The sequence below is a fragment of the Macaca fascicularis genome, chromosome 20 (assembly GCF_037993035.2).
Source record: "Macaca fascicularis isolate 582-1 chromosome 20, T2T-MFA8v1.1".
Taxonomy (NCBI): domain Eukaryota; kingdom Metazoa; phylum Chordata; class Mammalia; order Primates; family Cercopithecidae; genus Macaca; species Macaca fascicularis.
In genome coordinates, this window is record NC_088394.1 from 4,178,475 (window position 1) to 4,198,167 (window position 19,693).

Sequence of the window (19,693 nt, forward strand, 5' to 3'; positions counted from 1 at the left end):
AACAATAAATAACTTTTAAAAATAATTTTATGGTTTTTTTTTTTTGTTTTTTTTTTTAATCTTTAGAGATGGAGTGTCACTCTGTTGCCCAGGCTGGTCTCAAACTCCTGAACTCAAGCAATCCTCCCACCTCAACCTCCCAAAGTGTTAGAATTAAAAGCATAAGCCACCATGCCCGACCTTAAAAACAATTTTAAATAGAGGCTAACTTTTGTATTTTTTGTAGAGATAGGGTTTCACTATGTTGCCCAGGCTGGTCTCAAACTCCTGTGCTCAAATGATCCTCCCACCGTGGCCTCCCAAAGTGCTGGGATTACAGGTGTGAGCCACTGCACCAGTGAAGGCAGTCTTTTTTTCATTAGTTTGTGTTGGTTTTTAACTACTTAAAACACAGATTAAAGCAGATCATAATTTACATTTTCTACAGGAGCTGACACACCCTCACCACGTAGTATTAAAATGGATCCAGCATGCACAACAATATGAATATACTCAGGACTACTGAGCTGTACACTTAAAAATGGTTAAGATGGTAAATGTTTTTTAAAAAAGAAAATTTTTTATATTTTAAAAATGGATTTGGGTTCCCTTTTCTCAAAGAAGTTGAACTGCCTTCACTTAAATTCTCTTTACATTTCGGTGCTTCTAGAGAGAGAGAAATCAAGGGCATTATTATTGTTAGTACTGCTTTTTAGCCAAAAAGAAACTGAGAGCGATGAAGTATCTTGCCTAAAGCATCACACAGCAGAGCTCTAGGCAGCAAGGCCAGGACTAGAACCTGCACCCCTTGCCTTCATTATGTTCATCCTGTACCTTACCTGGCTGAAGAATAATTTAATAAATGCTCTTCTAACTTCATGCAGAAGGCGGAACCTGCACCCCTCTGGGCCCTTTTTGACCCCTTACATCCCACTCATCGTTAAATTTTAAAATGCTGTTCTCTGAAAATTTTACTTCACTCTAGCGATGGCCCAAACCCTGGGAAAAAAATGCAGCATGAGGATGGGGAGCCAAGTGGATAGGTTTTTCACTTAGTAACTACTTATTGAGTACTCAGAACGCACTCGGTGCCAGAGTCAGGCACTGTGGATGAGTAGGGAGTGGACGAGACAGGGACGAGATAAGCAGGGTCAAGGCCAGGGGGTCCCGGGCCGCCGGCGCTTAGGCTCGGGGTGATCCGCGCGGTGGGAGCGGGGCACGTGACCGCGGCGCGTCTGGGGAAGCCCGGCCTGAGGGAGGCCGCCTGTCCCACGGAGACGCCCATCGGAGTCGGACCCAAACGCCTCCGAGAAGGGTCTCAGCGGGGAGGGACTCCTCGGCTGTTGTAGGACCCAGCCGCTAGTCCCGCCGGCCGCAAGGAAGCGGAGGACTCACCGGATACCAGTACTCGGGACTCCACAAACTCCCTCAGCCTCCGGGCCGGAAGTCAGGGGCGCCATTCGCTCTGCCCACTACGCACGCCCCTGCGCAGGCCCGCAAGTCGAGCTGCTGGACTGCAGCTCCCGGGATGCACTGCGACGATATTGACAGAGGCAGCAGCCAATAGACGGTAGAGGATGCTCTTGATAGGAGGCGGGCCCTCTCGGTAGTTCCTCAGCAGCCAGTGGGCGTCTCCGCGGCGAGTGGAATCGACCCCGCCCCCAGCCCGTGCTCGCAGGTGCCGGGTCCCAAGTCCCGCGGTCCCGGGTTCCCAGAGAGGTGAGTCGGCTGCGGGTGGGTGCGGGGCGTCAGGCTGCTCGGGGTAGCGGTGTCGCAGTCGCCAGTCCGAGCTCGCACCGGCCGTGGAGTTCAGCTGCGCACCGGGTTGCGGCAGCTTCGCCAGGCCTGGGGCTGGCTGGGCCGCGGGGCCGCCCTGGAGGCCGGAGCCACCGGGCCTGCGGCGCCTGGGCAGGGAGCAGCCGCTTCGCTCGCGTGCAGGAAGCTGTTCGCTACCTCACACCCCCGCCTGGCGCTGTGGCCTTGCTCAACTCTACCGTTTAACACCCGGTGACATGCGCCAGGTCGGTTGCTGCCGTCATGCGGGAGAGTTGGGGCAAGCTACCTGTGACAGCTTGAACTTTTCCTAGGGATTCCGCTCCACCCGCCAGTTAGAGCGTATTGCTCATTAAACCCGAGACCTGTGTGCTTGCTACTGAAATAAAAGAAATATTTTTTCCCCAGAGTCCTTTTAGGACATTATGACTTTTCTCCTTTGCAAGACTTCAAAAAACTGACAGGAAGACAAAACTCTTCCCACTCCCAGGGACCGCGTTGTCTTGAGTTTGGCTAGTAAAGGCTAGCAAGTGAGGCCTTGTCTCTGCATCCCGTTCTCCCTAACATCCTCAGAGAACGTTCGTTTTTGGAGTCTTTCTAGTATTCAGAGACTTCTCCAAGGTCATGATCCCAAAGGCTTAACACGTTTACAAGGAGAGAGTTGTCTCCTGACGCCCAAAATGGCAGCTAAAATGGAGATAACTTTAAGCTCCAACACTGAAGCTTCCTCCAAGCAAGAGAGACACATAATAGCCAAACTAGAAGAGAAACGGGGGCCTACTCTGCAAAAAAACTGCCCCGATCCTGAGCTCTGCCGCCAGAGCTTCAGACGCTTTTGTTATCAAGAGGTGTCTGGACCCCAAGAGGCACTCTCCCAGCTCCGACAGCTCTGCCGTCAGTGGCTGCAACCCGAGCTGCATACCAAGGAGCAGATTTTGGAGCTTCTGGTGATGGAGCAGTTCCTGACCATCCTGCCCCCAGAGATCCAGGCTCGGGTCAGGCATCGATGTCCAATGAACAGCAAGGAGATTGTGACCCTCGTGGAAGATTTTCACAGAGCATCCAAGAAACCAAAGCAGTGGGTAAGGAGGGTCCTCTCCCATCATCCTGGGGATTTCTTTTTCATCTAGGTAATGTTTGGTATCTGGATCTCTCCCTATTTAAGGACTGAGTCTCAGAAGTGGACTGGATGGCTTCAGAAGTTGCTTCCAGCCTCTGTCTGGGAACCTATTCCGAGTTGTTAACAGGTTTTTAGAAAATCTAACTACTGATACCCAGTGAGTCAACAGAGGACCAACGTTCTTGCCATTCCTTTATGCACCTTATGTCACCAGAAGTAAAAATTGTAAGGTTCTTGAATCCCTTCTGTCAGCTCTTCCCACACCATCTTAGTTTTCCTACAAGCAGAATTCTTAGCAGGCAGGGTCACCCTGTTTAGTAGCAGTTGGACTTTGAGGAACTTCATTTCATTGGAAGTTCTAGCTTATTTTTTTTTTTTTTTTTTTTGAGATGGAGTCTTGCTGTGTTGCCCTGGCTGGAGTGCAGTGGTGCCATCTCAGCCCACTGCAACCTCTGCCCCCTGGTTCAGGTGATTCTCAGGTCTCTGACTCCTGAGTAGCTGGGATTACAGGCACCTGCCACCATGCCTAGCTAATTTTTGTATTTTTTAGTGAGAAGGTTTTCACCATGTTGGCCAGGCTAGTCTCGAACTCCTGACCTCAAGTGATCCACCCGCCTTGGCCTGTCAAAGTGCTGGGATTACAGGTGTGAACCACCACACCTGGCCTAGCTTATTGTCTTTGATTTTTTTTTTTTTTTTTTTTGAGACTGGGTCTCACTGTGTTGCTGAGGCTGGAGTGCAGTGGTGCAATCTCTGCTTGCTGCAGCCTCCACATCCAGCTCAAGTGTTCCTCACACCTCAGCCTCTCAAGTAGTTGGGACTGCAGGTACATGCCACCATGCATGGCTAATTTTTGTACTTTTGTAGAGACAGGGTTTCTCCACATTGCCCAGGCTCTTGGGCTCAGGCAATCCACCTGTCTTGACCTCCCAAAGTGCTGGGATTACAGGAGTGAGCCCCACAGTGCCTGACTAGCTTGTTGTCTTTGGATCAGGAAGTTACAGTTTAACTGGCCAGTGTTGCCATTGCTGGCCACTCCCCTCCCCGAAGTCAGACCCCAGTCAGGACCTGGGCAAGAAGCAAACAGCAGGTACTTCCGAAAATAGAACTTGTTAGGGAATGAGGGTAGGGTAGTCCTCTTAGACCCCTACTACTACTGGAATCTCCTTACCAGGAAAGCCTTTGGCAGAACAATGTATTAGATAAGAAGAGTTTGTAACAGCCTCTCACCATACTGCTTCCTGTTCCTACAGGACCTATTTCCAGCAGAAGTAGGTTGCAGGGAGGGCGGGGGGGGGGGGGCGCGGTGTGTAGAGTGGGCATCTGATGGTCCAGTGTCGTGACTGACTTTGATATTTGTGCCAGCAGCTACCCTGATAACTTTGACTCTGGCCCTTGAGAAAGGCCCAAGCTTTAGGGGAAGCCACTCGGCTGACTTGTAGCATCCTCATTCCTGTCATTCTTCACATCCTTCCCTTTACTTCCTTTGAGGGTTTCAGTGGTTTCTATGAAAGTTGACCTCTAGATGGTTATCAGCAATTCCCAAGGTAAACAGGTCATTATACAACAGTGAGAGATCAAGCTTCCCTCAGTCCTGATGGATGGAATTAATGGGGCTTGTTCCTAGGTGGCCGTTTGTATGCAGGGGCAAAAGGTGCTCTTGGAGAAAACTGGATCTCAGCTTGGAGAACAGGAACTGCCAGACTTTCAACCGCAGACTCTTAGGAGAGATCTCAGGGAGAGCTCTCCAGCAGAACCTTCCCAGGCGGGAGCTTATGACCAGCTGAGCCCCCATCATTGGGAGAAATCCCCACTGCTCCAAGAACCAACCCCCAAATTGGCTGGGACAGGTAAACACTCTGCCTTTTCTCTCCCTCTCATCAGCCCTTTATCTCCATCAGTGTATCTCATGGTTCTGCAAAGGCATAGACCACATGTGTGTGTTTTTTAAAATGTTGTATATAATAGTAGATGATTACTCACTAAACAAATTTCACTAATTAGAATGGTGGTGATACTACAAATAAGTATGTTTTGTCATTTTCTGTTAATGAATATTTGACAATCCACTGCATGACAGGGTTGTACCTACTTTTCTGTCCCTTTCAGAACTTCTTATAGAAAAGACAGATCCAAATATGGCCACAGATGAACTTCCATGCAAGCTATGGCTGAGTTTCATTGCTTAAAATGCTCCTCTGTTTAGAAGGGGCCTGGTAGGAAAAAAAAGCTCACCCTATATCATATATCTTTGTCCTCCTCCGTGATGTTGCTTATACTTTAAATCCTCAAATCTATTTCCCTTTCTCTGGTGTGATATTTGTGTAACTGCTGGCCTTGTTCTACACAGTCCTGTGATCTCTAAGCCTGAATGACAGTGACATTTTGGCCAAGCCTGGTGATGTGAATACAAGATACAATCAGCACATTAGAGAGGAGAGTTACAAGAAGACAAAAATCCTTATTTTCTTAACATTTGCTACATTCAATGAGGTACTTTGTGTTTTAGGCTGTTCAGGCTGCTAATATAGAATGCTAGAGACTAGATAGTTTATAAACAACAGGAGTTTATTTGTTATAGTTCTAGAGGCGGGGAAGTCTGAGTTCAAGGTGCCAGCATGGTTGGGTTCCAGTGAGGCTCCTCTTCCAGGTCACAGACTGCCTACTTCTCAGTCCTCATGTGGCAGAAGGGGAAGACAGGCTCCTGTGGGGCTCTTTCATGAAGGCATTAATTCCATTCCAGTGAGGGCAACACCCTCGTGACCTAATCACCTCCCAAAGGCCCCACGTCCTAACACTATTACCTTGGGAGTTAGAATTTCATATGAATTTGGGGGAACATAAACATTCAGCCCCTGGCAACCACAGTCTACTTTTGTCTCTAGACTTGCTTATTCTGAACATTGTATATAAATGGAATCACACAGGCCGGGCACAGTGGCTCACGCCTGTAATCTTAGCACTTTGGGAGGCCGAGGCAGGCGGATTGCTTAGGCTCAGGAGTTCGAGACGAGCCTGGGCAACATGGCGAAATGCTATCCCTACAAAAAAATACAAAAATTAGGGGGGCATGGTGCTGCACACCTGTAATCCCAGCTTCTTGGGGGAGCTGAGGCAGGAGGATCACTTGAACCTGGGAGGTCGAGGCTACAGTGAACTGAGATTGTGCCACTGCACTCCAGCCTGTGTGACAAAGTAAGACCCTGTCTCAAAAATAAATAAATAAATAAATAAATAAATTGAATCACACAATATGTGGTCTTTCGTGTGTGGCTTCTTTCACTGAGCATGTTTTCAAGTTTTATCCATGCTGTAGCATGAATCAGTGCTTCATTCCTTTTCTGTGGCTGAATAATAGGCATTGTATGGATATATTACATGCTGGTTTTTTGTTCATGTTGGTTCATCTGTTCATAGACTTTTGGGTTGTCTCCACTTTTTGGTTATTATGAAGAATGCTGCTATAAATGTGTGTGTTTTTGTGTAAACATGTTTTCATTTCTCTTGAGTATATACCTAGGAGTGGAATTACCATATGCTAGGTCATATGGTAATTCTATCTTTGACTTATGAGGAACTACCAGACTGTTTTCCAAAGCATCTGTACCATTTTACATCCCCACCAATACTGTGTGAGGATTCCGATTTCTCCACATTCTTGCTAGCCCTTGTTATTGTCTTCTATCCATCCTATTAGGTTGAGAAATTTTGATTTGAGGTTTTGATTTACATTTCCCTGGTGACTAATGGTGTCGAACATCTTTTCATGTGCTTATTATCCAATTACATATCTTGTTTGGAAAAATGTTCAGATCCTTTGCTCATTTTTAAATCGGGTTATTTGTCTTCATTTTTTATAAGAGTCCTTTATATGTTCTAGACACTAGACCCTTATGTGTAATTTGCAAATCTTTTCTCTCATTCTGTGGGTTGTCTCACTTTCTTGATAGTGTCCTTTGAAGCACAACACGTTTTTCATTTTGCTACAGTGTAATTTATCTTTTTTTTTATTTCTTTAGGCTTTGGTGTCATGTGTAAAATACCACTGCCTAATCCAAGGGCACAAATATGTACAGCTATGTTTTCTTCAAAGAGACATAGATTTAGCTCTTACTTTTAGGTATGTGGTCCATTTAAAGTTAAATTTTCCTCCATACATAAAGAAACAAGTCAATTTTAATATAGGATTTGAGGTAGGGGTCTGTCTTAATCTGATCAGGCTGTTACAACAAATTGTCTTAGACTAGGTAATTTATAAACAACAGAAATTTATTGCTCACAGTTCCTGGATGCTGGGAAGTTCAAGATCAAGGTGCCAGCAGATTTGGTATCTGGCGAGGTCCCATTCCTCATAAATCGTAGTCTCTTGAGTTTCTTTTATAAGGACACTAATCCCATTTATGAAGACTGCACCCTCATAACCTAATCACCTCCCAGATGCCCCACCTCCCAAGACCACTGCACGGAGGACTGTCAATATATGTGTGTCAGGGAACAGGGGGTAATAAATATTCAGACCATAGTAGGGTCCAACTTCATTCTCTTGTATGTGGAAATCCAGCAGTCCTATTATCATTTATGAAAAAGACTATTCTTTTCCCATTGAATTGTCTTGTCAAAAAGCAATTGACCCTGATTGTATAGGCTGATTATTTACATTTGAATTTAAATGAATTAAAATTAAATAAAATTTAAAATTAGGTTCCTTAGTCACGGTAGTCACATTTCAAGTACCCAGTAGCCACACAGTCACATGTGGCTAGTGGCTGCCATATTGAACAGCATGCATGTGCCTGTGCATGCACATGCACACACACGCATTTTCCACATCACAAGGGATCCTTCTCCAGATCCTGTGACTTCCCACAGGCTATTCCAGCTCATCTCCATCCAGACTGTCAGTCCTTCTGTAATTAGGATACATGGCTAAGCCCATATTCCAGTTTCTGAACTCATATACTTCAAATTTGTAATGAAAGAAAACATCACAGTCTCTGAACTTACTATCTTTTGAAGAGAAGGTGGTTGTCAGTTAGTGTTTACGAAGTGAGGGGTATTTGTTGAAATAGCTCAGGCACCAGACTACAGCAGTAAAATTTACAATGTTGAGATTTCACCTCTCTTCCTTCTTTCATTCATTGGTCGATACCCAGTTCTGATGGGTTTGCTTTTCCCTGTTCTTCCTTTCCTAAACCTTTCCCTAAAGGGAGAAAGGAGGAAGGAGGTTGGAGAACTTGGTTCCTAAATTTAATATAAATCACAATCATCCCAGGAGCCTGCTAACTGTGCAGATTATCAGGCCCAACCCCCAGAGATTCTGACCCAGCAGCTTTGGGGGAAGGGTGAAGAGCCTGTTTGTTTAACAAATGGCCCAGATGATTCTAATGCAAGTTGCCAATGGAGGGCCACCCTTTGAGAAACTTTCAGAGTATTTCATAACTCTTGCTGAAGTTATTTCTTCCAAGTGCAGAAAATGAAGCATTTTCTTTCTAATTATAGAGGCCCCCAGAATGAGAAGTGACAACAAGGAAAATCCACAACAGGAAGGGGCTAAAGGAGCAAAGCCATGTGCAGTGTCAGCTGGCAGATCCAAAGGGAATGGTCTGCAGAGTCCTGAACCGAGAGGGGCAAATATGAGTGAACCTCGGTTGTCACGGAGGCAGGTCAGCCCCCCAAATGCTCAAAAGCCATTTGCTCACTACCAGAGACATTGCAGGGTGGAATACATCAGCAGCCCCCTAAAAAGCCACCCACTGAGAGAGCTGAAGAAAAGCAAAGGAGGTAAACGGAGCCTGAGCAACCGTTTGCAACATCTTGGTCACCAGCCCACCCGCTCAGCAAAGAAACCCTACAAATGCGATGACTGTGGGAAAAGCTTCACGTGGAATTCAGAGCTGAAGAGACACAAGAGAGTCCACACAGGAGAGAGACCCTACACGTGCGGAGAGTGTGGAAACTGCTTTGGGCGGCAGTCAACCCTGAAGCTGCACCAAAGGATCCACACTGGAGAGAAGCCATACCAGTGTGGCCAGTGTGGGAAAAGCTTTCGCCAGAGCTCAAACCTTCACCAGCATCACAGGCTCCACCATGGGGATTGAAAGGAGCACTCCATGCTTTAGATTCACAAGGAAGGTGTTTGTGTTTCTCCTCCCCCTTACTTGCATGTAAATCACAAAGACTGTGTGACTTACAAGGAAAGCAAGAGGCCCATGAGGAATGATGATGCACATTCTGCTGTGAAGAGGCCCAGAAAAGGCCAACCAGGGCCCAACCGTGCATGATGACATGGTGAAGAGATGGCAGTTCTAGGTATTGGGGCAAAGAGAACTTAAGTCTCTGCAGAGAGCAAGGAGTAACTCCTGAGAGAGAATCAGGACAATCCTGCAGGTGGCCCGCTTATTGTTAAATCGTCCCTCTGTTGCTTTATCCTCTAAAATATGTTAAGGGATAAATTCTATATATAATTATGCATTTGCTGTCATACCAGACAATTTTTTTATCATGCACACGCTTCTTTAATAAAGATGAGTGATCTACCAGAATTTCAAGGCAAAGTTCATTGGAAAATAGATCCCTCATATTCTTTCTGTAATTACTAGCTGTTTATAGCAAAGGATGAATTAAATGAGAATATGCATGTTTGTGTGAGAAGAGTTTCCAAGTAATTAGATGCTGCTTTTACAAAAAGAAAAGAAAATTACATTTGAGGGATCTTTTTTGTATCAAAGCATCTTTTATTTTTATTTTTTGAGACAGGGTCTTGCTATGTTGCCCAGGCTGGTCTCGAACTCCTGGACTCAAGCAATTCTCCTGCCTTGGCATCCCAAAGTGCTGGGATTAGAAGTGTGAACCACCGTGCCTGTTCTCAAAGCACCTTTGAGGGAAAACAAAAAACAAAAAAACAAAACAAAACAAAAAACATCTATACAGTTGCTGCAACCCCAGCCTAACACATAAGGAAAAGCTACAGTGAGAAGAAAGTAGTGGACGAAGAATACTAAGGAGATATAAGAGGGAATTCTTCCTACTCTCCTTTCTCACTTAGCCCATTAGCTTTAAGAATAACAAAATGCTGTGAGGGTACAGTGGCTCACACATGTAATCCTAACACTTTGAGAGGTTGAGGCAGGATGACTGAGCCCAGGAGTTTGAGACCAGGCTGGGCAATGTAGCTAAGCCCTGATCTACAAAAAATACAAAAATAAGCCAGGCATGATGGTGCATGTCTATAATCCCAGCTACTCTGAAGGCTGAGGCAAAAGTATCGTTTGAGCCCAGGAGTTAGAGGCTGCAGTGAGCTATGACTGCACCACTCCACTCTAGCCTGGATGACAGAGTGAGACTCTGTCTCAGGAAAAAAAAAAAATAGCGGCCGGGCGCGGTGGCTCAAGCCTGTAATCCCAGCACTTTGGGAGGCCGAGACGGGCGGATCACGAGGTCAGGAGATCGAGACCATCCTGGCTAATCCGGTGAAACCCCGTCTCTAGTAAAAAATACAAAAAAATAGCCGGGCGAGGTGGCGGGTGCCTGTAGTCCCAGCTACTCGGGAGGCTGAGGCAGGAGAATGGCGTAAACCCGGGAGGCGGAGCTTGCAGTGAGCCGAGATCCGGCCACTGCACTCCAGTCTCGGCGACAGAGCAAGACTCCGTCTCAAAAAAAAAAAAAAAAAAAAAAAAATAGCAAAAGGATTGGGGTAATGAAAATATTCTAAGACTGGATTACGGTAATGGTTGCACAAGTCAGTAAATTTACTAAAATCACTGAAATGGGCTAATTTTATGATATGTAAATTGTACCTCAACAGCATATTTTTAAGTGACAAAATATATTTATATAAAATGAATCCTGGAACTAAGCCTGAGAGATCGGCTAATGCCACCTCCTTGTTTTCTCAAAGTGGAAATTAAAATGCAAATCAGTATATAATTCCTAGCTCATTGCTCAGTTTAGAGAAAAAGTTTGGCAGATTAGTGCATTCCTGATGCGGCAAATAGAACCAGGTAGCTTTTTTTTTTTTTTTTGAAACAGGGTCTCACTCTGTTACTCAGGCTAGAGTGCAGTGGCGTGATCACGGCTTACTATAGCTTCAATCTTCTGGGCTCAAGCAATCCTCCCGCCTCAGCCTCCCGAGTAGCTGGGACTACAGGAATGCACCACCATGCCTGGCTAATTTTTCTTTTTTTTTTTTGTAGAGACAGAGTCTCACTGTGTTGCCCAGTCTGTCTTCGAACTCCTGGGCTCAAGCCATCCTCTCACCTTAGACTCCCAAAGTGCTGGGATTACAGGTGTACGCTCAGCAAGGTAGCATTCTTCCCAAAACATCAGTATCATCAAGTGATTACCAGTCACCTCAGGGCTGTGGGCTGAGCTCTTCTGTCCCCCACAAGGAATCTCTTGTCCCTCCTAACTGCTGAGGGACATGTGCACACCTACAAGTCCTCTTTGGGGTCTTGCACACAATTGTTTCCTTTGCCTTTAGTTCCTGATGTTCCCCATTCCCTCCTGCCTCCTCCCTCTCACAAGAGTTTCCTTCTCTCAAAGGCTTCCCTGAGGAGCCCTAGGCAGACTTCTGTTAAAATTGGGGTCCAGTCTCTCTACTAGACCCTATACACCAGGGCTGCTAAACTGGGAACCCCCCAGGGGATGTCGGACAATGTCCAAAGACACTTTTGGTTGTTATGACTGAGGGAGGGAGGGTTGTTGCTGGCCTCCAGTGGGTCCTACTGCACCTCCTGCAGTGCTGGGACAGCCAGCCCCCACAGCAATGACCTGGCCCAAAAAATCAGTATCGCCAAGGCTGGGAAACTACCATGCACTATAAAAGCTCTTTCAAAACAAGAACATTGTTTTTCCATAACTTTAGCTTTGCCAATGCGCAGCCAAGAGAAACAGATGTTCAATATTTAAACAGTTGAGAATCCCCGCTGTATCCAAGGGCCCATTTCTGCCTGAATTCAGAGATCCTCGTGACAATCTGTTGAATGCACAAGTGAGCTTCTGTCTCTTGGGCAGAGGCTTATTGAAGGCCCAGCGGCCTTCCTTATAGCTTTTATGGTCCTTTAGGTACTTTAGGCCCAGATCCCATTCCCATCTGTTATGTTAAATCACGAAGAATTTAGCTTCTGTATCCGACCTGCCCCATACCTGGCTCCATCCTGATACCTCTCCCTGGTCAAGCCCTCTTTCTTCCTCATTGTGTTTCCACCTCACCCTACTGAAACCAGGCTGATTTCACTGTTGTCCCTTAACCTCCAAGTCATAGTCACATCTGTATTAGGTACCTATTGGTGTGGTAACAGATGACCACAAACTTAATGGTTTAAAACAACACAAACTGGGGCCTGGCATAGTGGCTCACACCTGTAATCCCAGCACTTTGGGAGGCCAAGGTTGTCAGAAGTTCATCTGAGGTCAGAAGTTCGGGATCAGCCTGGCCAATATGGTGAAACTCCATCTCTACTAAAAATATAAAAATTAACCGGGTGTGGTGGTGCATGCCTATAATCCCAGCTACTAGGGAGGCTGAGGCAGGAGAATCACTTGAACATGGGAGGCAGAGGCTGCAGTGGGCCGAGATTGTGCCACTGCACTGCAGCCTGGGAAAAAACAGTGAAACTCGGACTCAAAAAAAAAAAGAAAAAAAAAAAGAAATACAAAACAACAAAAAAACTCCCACAACCTTATCGTTCTAGAAGTCACAAATCCGAAATTAATCTCACTCAGCCAAAATCAAGCTGTTGGCAAGGCTGGTTCCTCTGGAGGCTCTGAGGTGTGAATCTCTTGCCTTGACTTTTTCAGCTTCTAGCAGCCACCCACATCCTTTGGCCTCTATCTTCAAAATGCATCACTCCAATCTGATTCCACCACCTTCTCCTCTATGACCTTCCTGCTTCCCTTGTATAAGGACCGTTATGATGTCAGGCCCACCGGGATAATCCAGAATAATCTCCCCATCTCAAGATCCTTCCCCTTTTGCCATATAAGGTAAACTTCATGGGTTCCAGGGATTAGGATGTGGAAACATTTGGGGTGCCATGACTCAACCGACCACATATACCCATCCTGAATCAAGTTAGACAAAGAGCATCTGTCCTAAAAGAGAAGGAACATAGATTTCTACTTAATTATAAGGCTTGGGGCCAGGCGCAGTGACTCACACCTGTAATCCCAGGACTTTGGGAGGCCGAGGGAGGTGGATCGCTTGAGGCCAGGAGTTCAAGACCAGCCTGGCCAACATGGTGAAATCCCGTCTCTACCAAAAAAAAAATTAGCCAGCTGCATCACCATGCCCAGCTAATTTCTGTATTTTTAGTAGAGATGGGGTTATTTTATGGCTTATTTTATAAAACAATTTTTTTTGTACACATGGGGTCTCACTATGTTACCCAGGTTGGTCTCAAACACCTGGGCTCAAGCAATCCACCCACCTTGGCCTCCCAAAGTGCTCGGATTACAGGGGTAAGCCACTGCACCTGGCACATAGATCTCCTTTTTAAGGCTGAATAATGCTCCACTGTGTGTGTGTGTGTGTGTGTGTGTGTGTGTGTGTGTGTGTGTGTGTGTGTGTGTGTATATCCATTTATCCACCAGTAGCCACTTAGGTTGCTTTCAAGTCTTGGCTACTGTAAATAATGTACCTTAGGTATACACAGTATCCTCATAGATATTGCAGTTTTGATTCCAGACCCCTACAATAAAGTGAATGTCCCAATAAAATGAGTCACACAAATGTTTTGATTTCCTGGTGAATATAAAACCTATGGTTACACTATACTGTAGTCTATTAAGTGTGGAAAAGTATTACATCAGATAAAGGTAATGCTGATAAGGGTGGTGGCTGCACAGGGTTGGGGTGGCAGTGACAATTTCTTAAAATAAGATAACAATGAAGTTTGCAAAATCAGTTGACTCTTCCTTTCACAGAAGATTTATTCAGGGCATATTATAATGGGTGATAGCATTTTGGCCATAGTAAAACTTTCAAAATCTTCTCAAATCCTGCTGCTGCTGCATTAACTAAGTTTATGTAATATTCTAAATCCTGCTGTCATTTCAACAACATTCACAGCATCTTTACCAAGAGTAGATTCCATCTAAAAAAAACACTTTTAGGCTGGGCAAGTGGCTCATGTCTGTAATCCCAGCAATTTGGGAGACCAAGGTGGGAGGACTGCTCTGTGAGCTCAGGAGTTAACACAGAGAAGACCCCATTTCTACAAAAAAAATTTAAAAATTAGCTGGGCATGGTGGTGTACACCTGTAGTCCCAGCTACTTGGGAGCCTGAGGTGGGAGGTTCACTTGAGCCTGGGAGGCTGAGGCTGCAGTGAGTCGTGACTGTGCCACTTGTACTTCAGCCAGAGTGACAGAGCAAGACCCTGTCTCAGAAACAAAATGGTTGGGTGCCATGGCTTATACCTGTCATTCCAGCACTTTGGGAGGCTGAGGCACCCAGATCACTTGAGGTCAGGAGTTCCAGAAAAGCCTGGCCAACGTGGCGAAACCCATCTCCACAAAAACAGAAAAATTAGCTGGGTGTGGTGGCATGCTCCCGTACTCCCTGCTACTCAGGAGGCTGAGGAAGGAGAATCGCTTGAACCCAGGATATGGAGGTTGCAGTGAGCTGAGATCACGCCACTGCACTCCAGCCTGAGCAACACAGTGAGACTCTGTCTCAAAAAACAAAAACAAAAGCAAAAACAAAACAAAACACTTTTGGCTGGGGGCGGTATCTCATGCCTGTAATCCCGGCACTTTGGGAGGCTGAGGCGGGAGGATCACTTGAGCCCAGGAGTTCAAGACCAGCTTGGGCAACATATCAAGACCCCATCACTACAGAAAAAAAAATTTTTTTGAGACAGTCTTGCTCTGTTGCCAGGCTGGAGTGCAGTGGCAATATCTTGGCTCACAGCAATCTCCACCTCCCCGGCTCAAGCAATTATTCTGCCTCAGCCTCCTGAGTAGCTGGGACTACAGGCACGTGCCACCATGCCCGGCTAATTTTTTGTAGTTTTAGCAAAGACAGGGTTTCACCGTGTTAGCCAGGATGGTCTTGATCTCCTGACCTCGTGGTCTGCCTGCCTTAGCCTCCCAAAGTGCTGGTATTACAGGCGTGAGCCACCGCACCCAGCCTACAGAAAAATTTTAAAAATTGAGCAAATGTGGTGACACATATTGTAGTCTCAGCTACTTGGGAGGCCAAGGCAGGAGGATTACTTGAGCCTAGCAGCTAGGCTGCAAAGAATTATGATCGTACCACTGCAGTCTAGTCTGGGGGAGTGAGAGCCCATCTCAAAAAAAAAAAAGAAAATAAAGAGAAAGATGAAATTACTCTTTGATCCATGGGCTGCAGAATAAATGTTGTGTCAGCAGGCACGAAAACATTAACTCCCTTGTATATCTCCATCAGAGCTCTTGGTTGTCCAGGTGCATTGTAATAAACTGTAATATTTGGAAAGGAATCTTTTTTTTTTTTTTTCTGAGCAGTAGGTCTCAACAGTGGGCTTAAAATATTCAGAAAACCATGCTGTAAACACATAGGTTGTCATCCAGTCTTTGTTGTTCAATTGATAGAGCACAGGCAGAATAAACATAATTCTTAAGGGCCTCAGGATTTGCAGAATGGTAAATGAGAACTGGCTTCACCAACTGCATTCGTCCCTAACAAGAAAACCAGCCTGCCCTTTAAAGCTTTGAAGCCAGACATTGACTTCTCCTCTCTAGCTAGGAACGTCTTAGATGCCGTCTTTCCCCAGTAGCAGGCTGTTTTGTCTACATTGAAAATCTATTCTTATTGTAGCCACTTTCATCAATGATCTTAGCGAGATCTTCTGGATAACATGCTGCAGTTTCTCCATCAGCACTTGAAGCTTCACCTTGCACTTTTATGTTATGGAGATGGCTTTTCTCCTTGAACCTCAGGAACCAACCTTTGTTAGTTTCCAACATTTCTTCTGCACTTCTTCACATCTCTCAGCTTTCACAGAACTGAAGAGAGTTTGGGCCTTGATCTGGATTAGGCTTTAGTTTAAGGGAATGTTGTAGCTGGTTTGATCTTCTATCCACACCATTCAAACTTTCCTCATATCAGCAAAAAGACTGTTTCACTTTTTTATCATTCTTGTATTCACTGGAGTAGCAATTCAAATTTCCTTCAAGAACTTTTCCTTTGAATTCACAATTTGGTTAAACATTTGGCACAGAAAACCTAGCTTTTGGCCTGTCTCAGGTTTTGACATGCCTTTCTCAATAAGCTTAATCATTTCTACCTTTTGATTTAAAGTGAGAGATGGGCTGAGTGGTGGCTCATGCCTGTAATCTCAGCACTTTGGGAGGCCAGGGTGGGCGGATCACGAGGTCAAGAGTTGGAGACCAACCTGGCCAACACGGTGAAACCCCATCTCTACTAATACAAAAATTAGCCAGGCGTGGTGGTGCGCACCTGTAGTCCTAGCTACTCGGGAGGCTAAGGCAGGAGAATCACTTGAACCCGGGAGGCGGAGGATGCAGTGACCCAAGATCATGCTACTGTGCTTCAGCCTGGGCGACAGAGCAAGACTCCATCTCCAAAAATAAAGTGAGAGATGTGTGACTCTTCCTTTCACTTGAACACTTAGACGTCATCATAGAGTTCTTAAGTGGCCTAATATTTTTGTGTCTCAGGGAAAAGGAAGGCCCAAGGACAGGAAGACAGATGGAAATATGGCTGGTCAGTGGAACAGTACTGAAAGTTCCATGCAAGCCAGGTGTGGTGACTCACGCCTGTAATCCCAGCACTTTGGGAGGCCGAGGTGGGCAGATCATGAGGTCATGAGTTCAAGACCAGCCTGGACAGTATGACAAAACCCCGTCTCTACTGAAAATACCAAAATTAGCCGGGCATGGTGGCATGCACCTATAGTCCCAGCTACTCGGGAGGCTGAGGCAGGAGAATCGTTTGAACCCAGGAGGCAGAGGTTGCCGTGAACTGAGATCCTGCCACTGCACTGCAGCTGGGTTGACAGAGCGAGACTCCATCTAAAAAAACACCAAAAAAAAAAAAAAAAAAGAAAGAAAAAAAAAGTTCTGTACAGTATTTTCTGGCCTCCAGCTCCATCGATATTCCTGCAAAAGACATGATCTCATTCTTTTTTATGGCTGCATAGTATTTCATGGTGTATATGTATGTTTTCTTTATCCAATCTGTCACTGATGGGCCTTTAAGTTGATTCCGTATCTTTGTTACTGTGAATGGTGCTGCTGGAAACATTCATGTGCATGTGTCTTTACAGGAGAATGATTTATATTTCTCTGGGTATATACCCAGTAATGGGATTGTTGGATCAAACTGTAGTTCTATTTTTAGCTCTCTGAGGACTCACCATATTGCTCTTCACAATGGTTGGGCTAAATTTATACTCTCACTAACAGTGTATAAGTGTTCCCTTTTCTCTGCAATCTTGCCAGCATATTTTTTGACTTTTTAATAATAGACATTCTCCCTGGTGTGAGATGGTATCTCATTATGGTTTTTATTTGCATTTCTTTAATGATTAGTGATACTGAGCTTTTTTTCTTATGATTGTTTGTTGCATGTACATCTTCTTTTGAAAATTGTTCATGTCTTTTGCCTACTTTTTAACGGGGTTGTTTTTCTCTTGCAAATTTGTTTACATTCCTTATAGATGCTGGATATTAGACCTTTGTCAGGTGCATATTTGTAAATATTTTCTTCCATTCTCGAGATTGTCTGTTTCCTCTGTTGATAGTTTCTTTTGCTGTGCAGAGGAAGCTCTTTAGTTCAATTAAGTCCCATGTCTCAATTTTTGCTTTTGTTGCAATTGCTTTTGGAGTCTTTGTCATGAAATAGTTTCTGATCTTATGTCCAAGATGGTATTGCCTAGGTTGTCTTCTAGGGTTTTTATAGCTTTGGAGTTTACATTTAAGTCTTTAATCCATCTTGAGTTGATTTTTGTATATGGCGTAAGGAAGGGGTCCAGTTTCAATCTTCGGCATATAGCTAGCCAATTATCCCAGCACCATTTATTGAATAGGGATTTTTTCCCCCTCATTGCTTGTTTTTGTCAGCTTTGTTGCCGTTCAGCTGATCTTAGGAGTGTGGCCTTATTTCTGGGCTCTCTATTCTGCTCCATTGGCCTATGTGCCTGTTTTTGTACCAATACCATGCTGTTTTGTTTACTGTAGCCCTGTAGCACAGTTTGAAGTCAGGTAATGTGATGCCTCCAGCTTTGTTCTTTTTGCTAGGATTGCCTTGACTATTCAGGCTCTTTTTGGTTCCAATTTTTTTTTTTTTTTTTTGGAGCCAGAGTCTTGCTCTGTTGCCCAGGCTGGAGTGCAGTGGTGCCATCTCAGCTCACTGCAAGCTCCGCCTCCTGGGTTCACGCTATTCTCCTGCCTCAGCCTCCCGAGTAGCTGGAACTACAGGCGCCCGCCACCACGCCCAACTAATTTTTTTGTATTTTTAGTAGAGATGGGGTTTCACTGTGTTAGCCAGGATGGTCTCGATGTCCTGATCTCATGATCCGCCCATCTCGGCCTCCCAAAGTTCTGGAATTACAGGTGTGAGCCACCGCACTGGGCTGGTTCCATGTGAATTTTAAAACAGCTTTTTATAATTCTGTCAAGAATGTCATTGGTAGTTTGATAGGAATAGCATTGAATCTACAAAATGCTTTGGGCAATATGTCCATTTTAATGATATTTATTCTTGCTATCCATGAGCATGGGATGTTTTTCCATTTGTGTCATCTCTGATTTCTTTCAGCTGTGTGTTGTAATTCTCATTGTAGGGATCTTTCACCTCCCTAATTAGCTGTATTTCTAGGGATTTTATTCTTTCTTTTTTTTTTTAAATGGAATCTTGCTGGGATTACAGGCATGAGCCACTAAGCCCAGCTCGGTATTTTATTCTTTTTGTGGCAATTGTGAACGGGATTGCCTTCCTGATTTGACTCTCGGCTTGGCTGTTGTAGCTACATAGGAATGCTAGTAATTTTTGTACATTGACTTTGTATCCTGAAACTTTGCTGAAGTTGTTTATCAGCTGAAGGAACTTTTGGGCTGAGACAATGGGGTTTTCCAGATAGAAACATGTCATCTGCAAACAGGGATAGTCTGACTTCTTTTATTCCTATTTGGATGCCTTTTATTTCTTTCTCTTGCCTCATTACTCTGGCCAGGACTTCCAATACTATGTTGAATAAAAGTGGCGAGAGAGGGCATTACTGACTTGTGCCAGTTTTCAAAGGGAATGCATCCTGCTTTTCCTCACTCAATATGTTGGTTATTTTATGTTTTCTTTAGAAAAGTGTCCATTCAAGTTCATTGTCCATTTTTGAATCGGGTTATTTGGTTAATTTGTTATTGAGTTGTGTGATTTCCTCATATATTTGATAACTTTATCAGGTATATTATTTGCAGGTATTTTCTTTTAATCCATAGTCTACCTTTTCATTTTGTTGACTGCCTCCTTTCCTTTGCAGCAGTTTTTTAGCTTCATGTATTCCTACTTGTTTCTTGTGTCTTGCTTTGTTTTTTTTTTTTTTTTTTTTTGCCTGAGCTTTCGGTGTGATATTCAAAAAATTATTGTTGGCTGAGTGCAGTGGCTCACATTTGCAATCCCAGCACTTTGGGAGGCTGAGGCGGGCGGATCACCTGAGGTCAGGAGTTAGAGACCAGCCTGGCCTACACGGCCAAACCCCGTCTCTACTAAAAGTACAAAAATTAGCTGGGTATGGTGGCACACACCTGTAATTCCAGCTACTTGGTAGGCTGGGGCAGGAGAATTGCTTGAGCCCAGGAGGTGCAGATTGCAGTTAGCCAAG

The 19,693-nt window shown here is 44.9% G+C and overlaps 2 protein-coding genes across 10 annotated transcripts in view; one reads left to right on the plus strand and one right to left on the minus strand.

Moving 5' to 3' along the window:
* The window catches only part of ZSCAN32 (zinc finger and SCAN domain containing 32), a 17,521-nt gene extending 16,066 nt beyond the window's left edge, over positions 1-1,455 (minus strand). For 5 of the 7 annotated variants that reach the window (XM_065537030.1, XM_045381469.2, XM_015442294.3 and 2 more), the window contains exon 1: positions 1,375-1,455. The gene's annotated coding sequence lies outside the window, so the exon portion shown is untranslated. Of the gene's footprint in view, positions 1-818 lie in introns of all 7 variants that reach the window. The other 2 variants (XM_074028678.1, XM_045381468.2) reach the window with 1 other exon arrangement.
* A 169-nt stretch (positions 1,456-1,624) lies between these two features.
* On the plus strand, positions 1,625-9,414 carry ZNF174 (zinc finger protein 174). 3 transcript variants are annotated; one of them, XM_005591068.4, is made up of 4 exons: positions 1,625-1,698; positions 2,161-2,834; positions 4,500-4,722; positions 8,372-9,414. In XM_005591068.4, exons 2-4 carry the CDS (start codon positions 2,433-2,435, stop codon positions 8,968-8,970), a joined length of 1,224 nt encoding a protein of 407 aa, XP_005591125.2. In that variant the 5' UTR covers positions 1,625-1,698; positions 2,161-2,432; the 3' UTR covers positions 8,971-9,414. The 3 variants fall into 3 exon arrangements, with proteins under 3 accessions (XP_005591125.2, XP_073884810.1, XP_065393121.1); XM_074028709.1 differs by lacking the exon at positions 8,372-9,414 and adding an exon at positions 4,982-6,121; XM_065537049.1 differs by having other exon boundaries at positions 1,625-2,834.
* The last annotated feature ends 10,279 nt before the right edge of the window (positions 9,415-19,693 follow it).